Genomic DNA, 12829 nt, shown 5'->3' on the forward strand with positions numbered 1-12829 from the left:
ATATATAGTATATAATAAATATCTTTTATACTAAAATACCCAAATAATTTAATAACTTCGTATCGCATCGCCGATATTTATCAATACAATCCTATATTCTAAATTCGTTTTGTGTACTTATGTTTATTTCCTTTATATTTATTTTGTCTACACAATAAATTTTATTTACCGCTCTTTCATTTGCACACGCTTTTGCTAGTTGAGTTGACCATGATGCGTACGGTTTCACTTATTTACGCTAAAATTGCGATTGCGCGCGTAAAATATTCATTTTGTGCCATTAGAATAAGAATGAAAATATTGAAAATTGAGAGAAAAATTGCAGAAACTATTTATAATATCGGAAACATCTGATTCTATTGAGTTTTTAAAATAGAGGAATTATTACACATTGCTTATTTCTATACTATTTCTATCGTTATTGCCTAGTATTGTGTCTAGGGCTTTATATGCAAGACATCTGCGCGTTTCTATGCTAAGAATAAAAAAACTCTTGAAGAGGGAAAAAAATTAACATTTTTTTTCAACTAAAAATTTTTAAGGGCCGTAAGTGAAATGGTTTTCGGTTTTGAGATGCGCAAACTTAACTGAAATGTTCCTTTCTTTATCTTTATAATGTATATAAAAAGATAAAAGTTGAAGAAAGCTACCTTAATTAAAGTACTTGAAAACTTTAACATCTTAAAACTTTTACCTTCTTTATGTCCAGATGTACATTGATATCAAGTGTGCCACCGATATCTATCAATGGTAAAATATCAAATTGCGTCATCGTCGGGACTGAATCAGTTAATACTAGTCTTGAACTTAACCACTCTTTTCCCTAAAAATTTCGATGATGGAATACAGTGTTAGTACCAACTAGTCGCTATCGTGTATAAACAATTACAAAAATATGTATCATGTTTCAATCTTTATTCCATATAGCGTAAAAATAAAAAAATGCACGGCTCATCTGAATATGATAGATATCACCTGTAGAAGATAAACGGTTGAAAATGTTTCCGCATGTTTAACACGAACTAATCGATGTCTTGGTATACACTGATTATCAGTATCTCGCTTTTCATTTTTTCGATAAAATTCATCTCTATTGTAAAATTTACTACCACTGATTTCTTCATTATACCATTTGTGTTTTATTAACTCTTTGTAAGTACTCGTTCCCGTTACAGAATTAAAACTTAAAGGAATTATGTCCGTGTATTCTCTAGTAAACGATTTTTCTGTTAATCCGATTGGACACTCTGAAATAATTATTTATATATTTCTTTTATTACATTTGTATATTCTTTTTACACGTACGCGCGCGTATGGATAATTAACATTTTTGTTTATACATAAAAACAATCATGATTACTTGATGTTACAACTACATTTGAATTCGATATATTGTTGCAATTTGTTCACTCTCGACAATATATAAATTATCGAAAATTTGCTCGCCTATGGAATTTGCGAAAAGGTATTCTAATAAAAGGTATATTTGTATATCGAGTCTATTGTATTCGTTTAATTTTGCAGTTATGCTAATATGTACACGTACGCAAATATATGAATGTACACGCACGCACGCACACCACAGTTCTGCAGAGAAAGTCTAAAGCATCCCTCGGAGAACTGTATTATGCGGGCATGTACATATATATATATATATATATATATATATATATACATATATACACACATATACATATACTTACGCCTATAAATACACATACACACAGCAAGAGAATAAAATGTATCAAAGTTAATTACCTGTTGTATCAACCTTGATGTTGAATTCTATAATGCTACTCGAAACAATTAATAAATAGTAATAACTATCTTCATAAGGAGAAGATTCAATGAAAGAGTAACTAGTGTTTGTGGTAAGAATTTTAGATTCCGTGGAATGAAAATGATTGGATGTTGGCAAAACACGTCCTTTCAGGTACATAGCCTCGATACAAGGTTTATTAATACCACGAAAATTATGCAACGTAAAGTTGCAGTTCCAGACCGATAAACGGAAGCTCAATAATCCTGACGGAATATATATCCTGAATAAAAATTATAACTGATGTGAATATTTTGCATCTTGTGTAATGTAATTAACGAAAAGTGATATAAAAAATAGTCCAGCATATTCAGAGCGTTGTCTCAGTTAGAGACACAGATGACACAGTATAATACAGCATAACACAAAAAATCATTTTATTCTTGTTTAATGTTGACAAAAACAAGAATATAATGTGATTCATACAAGAATATCATGTGTTCCTTTATGGAAAACGTACGTCCTTTATATAACTTTTATCTATTCATTTTCTTTAAGTTAGTCTGCATAACATTTTTAAATTATCTTGCGCTTGTAAATTATAAAATGTAATTCAAATGTGTGTGTGTGTGTGTGTGTGCGCGCGCGCGAATATAATGCATATAATATATATATTTTTTCTCGACTTACTGAGAAAAAAATTTTGTAAATATTAAATGCATATCTTGTGTAAGAATAAATGAAATAATAACAATTTTAATTATTACTTGTAGTATGTTGTCGTTGCGCTTGTTCGCAATCTCGTTTGATAATTAATAGGAATATTTATAATATTATCTATTTGCGACCATAGAGCTATTGCACCTATGCTATATTGGCATTTGTGTCCTAGGCCCTAAAAAAAAATTTTAAAAAGAATAAAGTTTGTTTTTCGTAAATTAAAATATTTATAATAACAAAGTGATAATAATTATCCATACAACTAAAATAGCTGATATTGATATACCTGCTGTTGAACTTTCTCATCCCAATAAGACATATAAGCTGCTACGAACCAATCTCCAGGTTGCGGCTCATATACTGGAACAACAGTTACATTTTTCGGCTGATAGGATGTAGTAGTAGTGATTACGATATCGTAATCATATTTGGTTGACTTTGTTGATACAGATATTTCATTATTTGCAGTGATTACTGGATAACTACCAAACTTTAGGTATCTATAAAAAGATTACCATCTGTATTACCGACTATATCATAATTTTTGTGTAACAATTACTTTTTTCCTCTTTTACAGATTCGTAAATCTTTTTCCAGGATTAAAGTATACCAGCATTAATACGTATCTATGAGGTGAAGTTTATGCTGAGAACGAAAAAAAATTTTTAAGATTCCAATTTCGAAATTTTTTGTCATTCTCGGCATAAATTCCATCTTACAGACACGTATTAATGCATATATTTTAATCCTGGAAAAGAATTTTCGAATCTGTAAAAGAGGAAAAAAAGTAATTGTTATACAAAAATTACGATTTAGTCGGTAATACAGATGTGTTGTGTGACTTAAATTAATTAATTAATAATTTACAATTATCCATCCAACTGTTCTTATAATTTTTTTTATTAAGAAAATTCGGTTAATTAGTCATTATATATTGTAGAATTATATACTATTCTAAAACCACTTGTTGAATAAATAATTTTTACAATGAATATCCCATCTAATGTGACACCTCTACTTTCATCTTTACAGGTCAAATGAAAAATATGGTACAAGAGGTACAAAAGCTATAATAGAAGCAATTAAAAAAAAATTGATTTGTCATGATTACATGAAGATTATGACCATTTAATAAATTGGAATTGTATGATTTTTATACATAATATAATTCGTCTAATAAGTCTGCATATAAAAGTATTAAGGTAGAGATATTAAAAATTCCATATAGTTTATGAGATATTTTATGCTTTATTCTCTGGGTACAGTTTTACATGAAATGTAAAATATCTCGTAAACTATTAATTTTTTGACAATTGATTAATTTCATTTCTGCGCATAAAAAGTATTAAGATACGTTTAACAAAGACTTAATAGTTTACAAGATATAACATTTTATATGTCAAAATGTGTCAGAATAAAGCGTATAAATAAAATGTATAGGAAACTATTGCTTCTTTGCTCTCAACTCTACCTTAATACTTCAACACGCAAGTAATAGAGGAATAGAGGAATATTACTTAAAAATAAATTAGAGGACTACGTATAATTACATTTAAAAAAAAATGACACACATCTTCATACGATTAGAAAAAGAAGTTTTTAAAAACTGACTTTATGCTTCATATATAAGCTATATAACTTGTGTCTGAACATATTTTTGATTTAATCTTATTTTGTAAAGACATATAAGGAATGATTACGTTAGACGTACGACATTTTGCATATAAATTTAAGTTTATTTAATATAAGAGTCAGAAAAAATATTACATGTAAACTTTTCGTGTATGGCACGTAGGATCGTCCATAAAAGCAGCGAATTGCCATGTAGCTCGAGGCACTTCTTTTGGTACTGTAAAGTGAAACATTGTCACATCGGAATAGCTCTTGAATGAGCGAAGTAAATCTTCCTGATTTGCTTGTGGTATTATACAGTGACTCACTGCAAATGAAGAATTTATCATCTTAAACATATATAATCCATTTAAGATGATTAGATAAATAATTAGATATAGGATAGGATAAAGAAGACAAAAGTAGCAGATAAAAGTATGTAATTAAATGATATCAAATCAGATATGCAGGAAGTAAGAAGTGTGTAATAAACAATGACAGATAAGAGATAATAAATGTTAGATGTTAGCGCCTCTAGGATCCAAAGGTTTTACATGCGCTAACATCTAACAATTATTATCTCTTACCTATTCGCTGAGATATGGACATATGCGTCAAGGATAGATAGAGATTGTAAATCCCCTTCTTGGCTAAATTGTACGCTGAAGTGAAATAAATTCTATTCTATACATCCCATTTAATGGCACGGGAATTGCGAAATAAAAAAACTATTTATCTTAACTTTTTTTTCTCTCCACTGGATTGACATATTCGAATTACTTGTTTTTTTTCTTACTCTCATATAACTGGCTGCAATTCATAATTTCAATTGATCTTAATTTTTGACATAGAATTCTTGTATTAAATTTATTATAAATCGTATAGAGTATATATTTTCGCCTTTTAATCTCTTCATTTCTAACCTTGCATGAATTTCACTAATTCCCGTTTTATAATATAATTGAGCAAATCAACTTAACGTGTATATATGTTGTGTATCAATATTGGTATCAATTTGAATAAGATAATTTTTGACAATTCGGACAAAGAGAGAGAGAGAGAGAGAGAGAGAGAGAGAGAGAGAGAGAGAGAGATTAATGAAAAAATGTAATTTATCACGAAAGAATAAACATACTTGGAAAAAAAATGAACAAAAGGTTCAGAAAAACAGAAAATCGGCGAGATGTCGAACAAAGTTCCAAAGAAAACGTTGAAATCATGACAGAAACATATATCAATTGTAGAATAGGAAACAAACATCAAAAAACACTGATTCCATTTTTACAACTGCATATGTGGTATTTTTATCCTTTTCTAACCTGTACATAGCTATAATTGCGCATGTGCAGTATTCGCCTTTGACTATATAACTATGGACTGCTAGTTACTCCCACTCTTCCTTTCTTTTCGGTAAGATAGACAAAGAGACTCGCACAGCAAACATTACGCGTGCCCCCCCGCCAGTGAAATGGCAAAAAATCGAAACACAGTCACGTTATGATGATAAAACAGAAAGAGAAAGATAGAATATGACATATGTTGCATTATTTTATTAGATTTAATAAAGTGCAGAATCAAAATAACATATGCATGTATAAATTTAATACACAATAGTAAGATACAGATAACAAGTGTTAATAAACATATATATATTATTTAATAGTTATATAAATTGATAGTCAATTTTGATTACGTGATCTGTTTTGATGCTGAAAATGAGCGTCGCAGCGTCAAGTAAAAACCCAGCCTAAGACGTAAACTTAAGTCGATGAGCCAATTAGGGTATTGTTTTAGGTCTACGTAATCTTACGGAAATGGAAATAACAGTAAACTTATCCATAACCTCGCAATAAGGCGAATTTTAATCGGTTGAAATTCGCCTTATGGATAAGTTTACTGCTATTTCTATTTCCATTAGAGTACGTAGATCTAAAGCTGTATAATGATTGGCTCATCGGTTTAAGTTCACATTTAAGGTTACTGTTACAGAAATTTTGTCTGCGGCAGCCCTCAGGGTGAAATCACACGGTGCGGAAAACGACTGCGGAATAGAGAATGCGTCATAGAAGGAATCAATCAGCGCTATTCGGAATAACGCAGAATAATGCTTATTGGTTGCTTCTATGACACTTTCTTTATTCCGCAGTCGTTTTACGCACCGTGTGATTTCACCCTTACCGTCTCATTTTGCCGCACGGCAAACGTTTCCGCGCCAGTGTGCAGGAGCCATAAGAATAGTAGACGTTGCTATGTAGTTTACATTCACCTTGTCAGAGGGCAGTAGTGCGCGGCAGCATTTTGCGGTTACAGGTTTTGAGTCATCGTATCCTCTCTCAGGTTTCTCTCTGTACATACGCTTATTTTTACCTTTTCTTATGTTTATAAACGAGATCGCATAAAAGCGTGAAATAAATGTTTTGTTAACGGTTTATTTAAGTAGAACAAGATGAAACAAATATTTTTTACAGTTTTTCTCTTGATAGTTTTGATAAATCAGGGTATAGTATATTGTTCATTTACAAAGGGCGTGGCAGTGAATCCTATCCCATTATTCTCACGTTATTTTGAAATAACATTTTAATTGCAGGCGACAGCTTGTACTGTTACAGGTGTAACAGTAATCATCCTGGATGTGGAACACCTTTAAATTGGTTATGGTATTGGGGAGAAACTTGTCCAGAATACGACGACAAGTGTGTAAAGATAATTGAACGGAAAGGAGGTAATCATTTATGTTACATTTACAAGATGACATATTAAATTTTTATTCGATTTTTAAACAACATATGAAAGGGAACACGTGTACATGTATCTCCCAATGGTAAAAAATATCACAGTTATATCACAACAATCATGATTGTCACGTCATGGTGATCTGTGAATATCTGTAAATTTGTGTTATTTTGTTATGACAATCTCACAGTGACATATGCTCTTCCTGATTGATATTGTGACATGAATGTGATTCTTTGCTATAGGGGATATATATATAGCGTTTAGTTTATTTGACGACAAGTTGACACAAGTCAATACATGTGTCTTTCTATCTTTATTACTATCTGAATGTCAAGAAATAGAATGACATTTGTGTCGACTTGTGTCACTAAATGGAAAAAGCAATAATAGTACAACTTTTTTCTCAGCGGAAACAATTATTACCCGTGAATGCCTGAGCTCCGTACGTAGCTTTAGAACGGATATTCCTGCGGATCATTATGAAGGCTGTAGACCTGCTGCTAAAGACGTACGATTAGGCCATTACGTCAATAACAGTATTCATCAGTTGGATATTCATCGTGATTATTATGACGAGGTTACATGGTGCTTCTGCTACTTTGATCATAGATGTAACAGCGCGGAGATTATGACTGTTTCAATATTACTTATAACTTTAGAAATCGCTGTACAGTATTTTATATCCTAAAGCTGTTATACATATAATATAATTTTTAGGAGAGAGAGGGAGATAGATAAAACATTTATATACATTCTTATTTACAAGCAATAGTAAAATAAAGCAAACAAAGAATAATTTATAAAAAAAATAATAAAACTAAGAAAAGACACAAGAAAAGAAAAATGAAATAAATGATTAAATTATGTTGCTACAAGTAACGAAAAAGTTCACGTCTAAATGAGCCAAGCGATTCTACTTGCGTGAGAGGCAAAGGAAGGAAATTCCGAGAGAGACAGATATTAAGAAATATAGATATTTAATTACTTGTGCATTATTTAAAAAAATGTATATGCAAAAGTTTCTAATTGTTGAGTTTAGTCTCTTCATCGATGTTGATAAAATTAGGTTTATTTGTCGCGTTTTTGCACGAAATGAACGAATCTGGCAAAAAAAATAGTTGTTCCACCCTGTAGAGGTATTAATCGTTAAAGTTGACGACTATTCAGGTTAGGAAATCTTGTCATATCAATGACATAGAGGGACATGAGAACGTGTAAGCGAGACTATGAAAGTTTATTAAGGTTATATTTATCTTTAAACAAATAGGAAGTTATACACAAAGCTATCAATAAAGCTTATACATATGCATACTTAATGCACTTATATAATATCACGTACGAAAGCATATACTTATGCATTATTCAATTAGTAAAACTCTTAGGAACGTATCTCGACGTACACTACCTAATATTGAAAATGTATAGTAGACATGCACACAATAGATTTTCAATATTGATAGTATAAATCAATCCATTATATATTATATGTCGTCATTTTGACGTTGAAATGACTATAAATAATATTACTTTGATACTTGCAATGATCTGAATATATATAGTGTAACTTACGTATTGTTTCACACTGGCTTAGTTTCCAACAAGGCTTTAATCTGAATCAGAATGTAAGAACTAATCAATTGCAGTCCAGCATTTCCCTACAGTCGTTCGACTGTAACAGGGAAATACTCGACTGTAGTTTGTTGGTTCTTACATTTTGATCCGGATTAAACCCTCGGTGGAAACTAGGTCGTTGATAACATTTATCGCTTGTCATTCATCGTTCTTATATTTTAGTATTGGAAACTTCAAGTGTCCTGGAAAAAGAAACACTTGCAGCGTAAATCAAATGTACATTCGATTAACGTACAGATTTTTATTTTCATCAGGATATCTGCATAATATTAGTTTTGAAAAACTTGCTGTCAAATTATCTCGAAACTAATATAGTAATAAGTGTATTTATTTTAAAATGAATACAAATTAGGCATACACTGATTTATATATCATAGCTTTTTACTTTGTTTTACATATTATACGTCCATATACATTAACATCTATCCACGCGCGCGCACGCGCGCATACACACATCTACACACACACACACACACACACACATATAATATAAAATTAATAACTTTTTATAAAACAAGATATATTCATTTTAATATTGCGTGAATATTCTTTGTATACAGTAATATTGTTACATATCGCAAAGCCGTCCATTAATATAGCAGATAGAAGATTTAAATGTGTCTTACAAAAATATGTATATTTAAAATAGAAAACTATAATTTTTGTATTACTATTATTTATATGTAATTGATTTTATAACTTTTTATAATTAAATATAAAATAGAATTTGTAATACTGAAATATAAAATATTTAATCATAAAGAGAGATCAAATATTTATTTATTGCATATACACCTAAGGACTTCGATTCTTTCGACTCTTGAAAATTTTCACAAACTGAAAAATGACTACTTTTCTACATTAATACTCATAGTTCGTGCGCGATTAACGACATGACTAAACCTTACGTCTACAATTAAATTTGTAAAAACGAAATAATCTGAATTTTTGGAAGTTTTAAAAAAGTAACCGAGGGAAAGAATCGAAGTCCTTATATCTTATGCAAAAAAGAAAAGTTTTGTGCTTCTTTTTCTTCTTTTCAGGGCCTCCTCAGTCCATGAAATTATTTAATATGCCGTAGATTGAAAAGGATTGAAAAGCACTGATTTAAATAAATATAGAATATATACACTGGATATGTGTATAATAGAATTAACAAAAACGTATGAATTTGAAATGTTGAGTAAAAATATTTCTGATGTTAATTTCTCTTATCCCAATCAATTGAATCTCGATTTGTGTTGGATATTTGAGGATAACAGATAAATTTACGTCCATGTAACTTATATTAAGTCAACCGGACGTTTCATTATTTAGATACACAACATTAGTAGATCCACCACTAGCTTTCTGATGGACGCTTCATCAGCTTCACCACGCTTTACGCTTTCACGGAGTAAAGGTCAGGATATCTGTGCTTAAAGAGAAACCTGAGAGAGGCGATGCCGGTTTGTCTTTTACCGTCGATATCGTCCGTACACTACCGCCAGTACATCCATTATCAATTTGAGAACTACCATATACATTTTCTGATACTATCAATAAAATTGTATCGTCGAAAGTAGATGTGGTTCGACTCTGTACTAAATTTTCAGGACAGAAGAGTGTCGACTATCCATAAAAGGGATTTTTAATAAGTCTTTGAACGAAAAAAGTTTAATTTCGCATCTCCTACATATGTAAATAAAAGTTGTTGAATTTTAATAAACAAAATTGAAAATTCAAACAAGTTAATTTAGTTTTATAATATTTGAATTATTTAACTATTAGTGAATTTTGTCTTGTAATATCTTACAAAATTACGAAGTTGTGTTTCTTTATGCAAATTTTTTTTAGTATGTTATTACCAAACATAATTATTATAGAATAACTTTTGTTAATCTTGAGAAATGACAAAGTTTGTTACAAGAGTTTGAAGACTAAAGGTCTTGAGAGAGAATCTCATGCGATATCGTTTTTGTAACGACATTAGAAATAAATGCCCTTTCCAACAAGGAAATTTTCCAGAACATCCTTCCATCAAGTTAATCCTGACTCCCTTCTTTTAAAATAGTTATATTTTCTAAAGGAATCAACGGGCTTGTTTCATTGCCTTACAATAGTAATTATATCAATAAATGTAAAAATAAATAAATAAATATAATAATGTATAACAATGTATAATAATGTATAACCTTGCATTTTACCTTCTGTGTCCGATTAATAATGATTAGTAATAATAAACAATAGTATTAATTCTTCATCTATCTCTCGTTCTTCAAATTCAAAATCCTAATAAATCCTCGTCGTTAAACCTTGCCTTTTCAAAGATCGCACGTGGTTCATTCCCAAGTTAAACAGATTAGATTTCATGACGCGAAATTCGGACCAACGATCGTACCGCTCGTAAAAATACAGGTCTCATAGAGTCTCTACGGAATGTTGAATTATATTACGAAGCGAGCACAAATAGGGTGAGTACGACTCGCGGCATTCGCATTTGTGCCGAAACCTACGAGACAAAAGTCTGACCGTCCTTCAATAGTACATCCTTCCTATTCCTAAGTATAAACATCAATTACAATTTAAAGATTGTGGGTTAATTCCAATGTGTTTTGACATCTCGATAGTTACAAAACTGGTGAAGTCGACGAAGATACGTCCACGTTCGGGTTAGATTAGGTTAGGTTAGGTTAGGTTGGGTTGGGTTGAGTTGAGTTGGGTTCGGTTCGATTCGGTTCGGTTCGGTTCGGTTCGGTACGGTTCGGTACGGTTCGGTTCGGTTCGGTCCGGTCCGGTCCGGTACGGTCAGATCAGGTCCGGTCAGGTCAGGTCAGGTCCGGTCCGGTCAGGTCAGGTCAGGTCAGGTCAGGTCAGGCCAGGTCAGGACATTATTCGTATCTGGGTATTATTCTTCCTGCTCCTATTATTTTGATTAATTGCGTGTAGTTCAATTATATTAAATTCACCACACTGACCTGCCTAATCACTAAGATCCACTGCACAAAAATAATCGAGATTATCGAAATAACAAAATTCCTTAAGAATGACTGGCAGTTTACATGTACACAGCCAAGTATTAATGGCTCCGTTTAATAGAGGAGGCTAAAAAAAAACTATGTTCGATTTAAAGCTTACAGCACAGACACAGTATACGTGGTAGTACTATGAGAACAGACCATGCATAAAGCAATGTTTACAATGAGATTTTAAGGCATAAAATTAAACCTTAAAGTCCAATGTCCACGATGCTAGAAATCGGTTCGACGGCCCTAACCCGAGAACCAGACTCTCGCATAATGCATAATACGTAACACGTAATGCCTAAGAAAATAAATCAATTAAAGGCCGCTTCCTTTCCATGAAACAAGAAACTTTCCATGAAAGAACTCTGACTGGTTGATTTTCTTTCTTTTTTTTTCTCAAGCCTCATGCTTTACGCATTATACAAGAGTCTGTTCTTACGTCCTGTGTAAGGACGCCGAGATAGGGCGAGATAGTACAGACACGCGACACGTATCGGCAAAATCCAATTAGGACAACTATCACATCTAATCACAGATGACGAGAATGAGTTCGTAGGCTAAGCGGAAATTTACGGAGCTTATTCTCAATAGTAATTGAAGCTAAGATAATTTCTACAATGTTGACTCAACGTTACCGAAACAGTCATGAAACATGAAAGTCAAAGTACCGTTAGGCAGGTTGACAAAGTATAAATATATTTTTAAATGTACCGAAAGGGTACATGAAACAAATCCAGAAACTGACTAGGGCCAAAGGGAGTATCGTTCTTGATACAATTTATTGTAGTATCTTATCGTAAGATAGCTGTAATACAATAATTATTATATTAACTAAGTCCCGTAATAATGACGGAACAAGAAACGATAGTATGCGTAAATATATCTAAATTACATGTATTTCTACGTCAGCCACGTAACAGATGTGCTGATTATGATATTAAGATGTACGTGCAAACCAACAGTTAGCGCGATGTGGCAAAATCCAAAGCACACTACAATCTATGTCGACACGACCTATCACACTTTATTTATCCAGAAACTTCCACCGAGGTAACCTACCCGCTATAGCCGAGATCGCGCGCGAAATATAAATAAGTCCATGCAGGTCTCCTCACCAATCTTCTGCATCGGCTATTTGTCCTCGAGTTCCTCCAACACAGGTCTCCATCCAAATACCCAGGAAAGGATTCCTCCCAACGGGTCTTCAGATTCCCCGGAAGGAATTCCTAAAAAAAAGGTCATCAAATTTGACGCGTGTGGGTCTTCCAAAAAGACCAACACGCCTTACACCCAACCCGACCCTGCGGGTCGGGAAGGCCCCCCTCTTACCGACGACCTTTTTTTTTTTTTTTTTTTTTTTTTTTTT

At 32.1% G+C, this 12829-nt stretch overlaps 2 protein-coding genes across 3 annotated transcripts in view; one reads left to right on the top strand and one right to left on the bottom strand.

Annotated features, from left to right (window-relative positions):
* Window positions 1-5439, bottom strand: part of LOC108751392 (transmembrane protein 8B-like) — a 10340-nt gene extending 4901 nt beyond the window's left edge. Inside the window, exons 1-7 of one of the 2 annotated variants that reach the window (XM_018491540.1) lie at window positions 5226-5439; window positions 4247-4418; window positions 2766-2979; window positions 2527-2654; window positions 1759-2042; window positions 976-1247; window positions 695-823 (exon numbers count right to left, since the gene is read on the bottom strand). In XM_018491540.1, the coding sequence (XP_018347042.1) occupies window positions 695-823; window positions 976-1247; window positions 1759-2042; window positions 2527-2654; window positions 2766-2979; window positions 4247-4418; window positions 5226-5310 (1284 nt within the window). In that variant the 5' untranslated portion in view covers window positions 5311-5439. Of the gene's footprint in view, window positions 1-694; window positions 824-975; window positions 1248-1758; window positions 2043-2526; window positions 2655-2765; window positions 2980-4246; window positions 4419-5225 lie in introns of those variants that run through there. The other variant, XM_018491541.1, reaches the window with a different exon arrangement.
* Window positions 5440-6399: 960 nt separating this feature from the next.
* On the top strand, window positions 6400-7576 carry LOC108751399. Its single transcript, XM_018491551.1, has 3 exons — window positions 6400-6588; window positions 6678-6812; window positions 7234-7576. Exons 1-3 carry the CDS (start codon window positions 6537-6539, stop codon window positions 7512-7514), a joined length of 468 nt encoding a protein of 155 aa, XP_018347053.1. The 5' UTR covers window positions 6400-6536; the 3' UTR covers window positions 7515-7576.
* Window positions 7577-12829: the final 5253 nt, after the last annotated feature.

Source organism: Trachymyrmex septentrionalis, unplaced genomic scaffold, assembly GCF_001594115.1.
Source record: "Trachymyrmex septentrionalis isolate Tsep2-gDNA-1 unplaced genomic scaffold, Tsep1.0 scaffold44, whole genome shotgun sequence".
In the NCBI taxonomy this organism is placed as follows: domain Eukaryota; kingdom Metazoa; phylum Arthropoda; class Insecta; order Hymenoptera; family Formicidae; genus Trachymyrmex; species Trachymyrmex septentrionalis.

Excerpts from the sequence above, each read along its gene's own strand:
- LOC108751399 (XM_018491551.1), top strand. The coding sequence starts at position 6,537 with ATGAAACAAATATTTTTTACAGTTTTTCTCTTGATAGTTTTGATAAAT. Across the intron at positions 6,589-6,677 it reads GATAGTTTTGATAAATCAGG|GCGACAGCTTGTACTGTTAC; the intron begins GTATAGTATATT and ends TTTTAATTGCAG. Across the intron at positions 6,813-7,233 it reads GATAATTGAACGGAAAGGAG|CGGAAACAATTATTACCCGT; the intron begins GTAATCATTTAT and ends CTTTTTTCTCAG.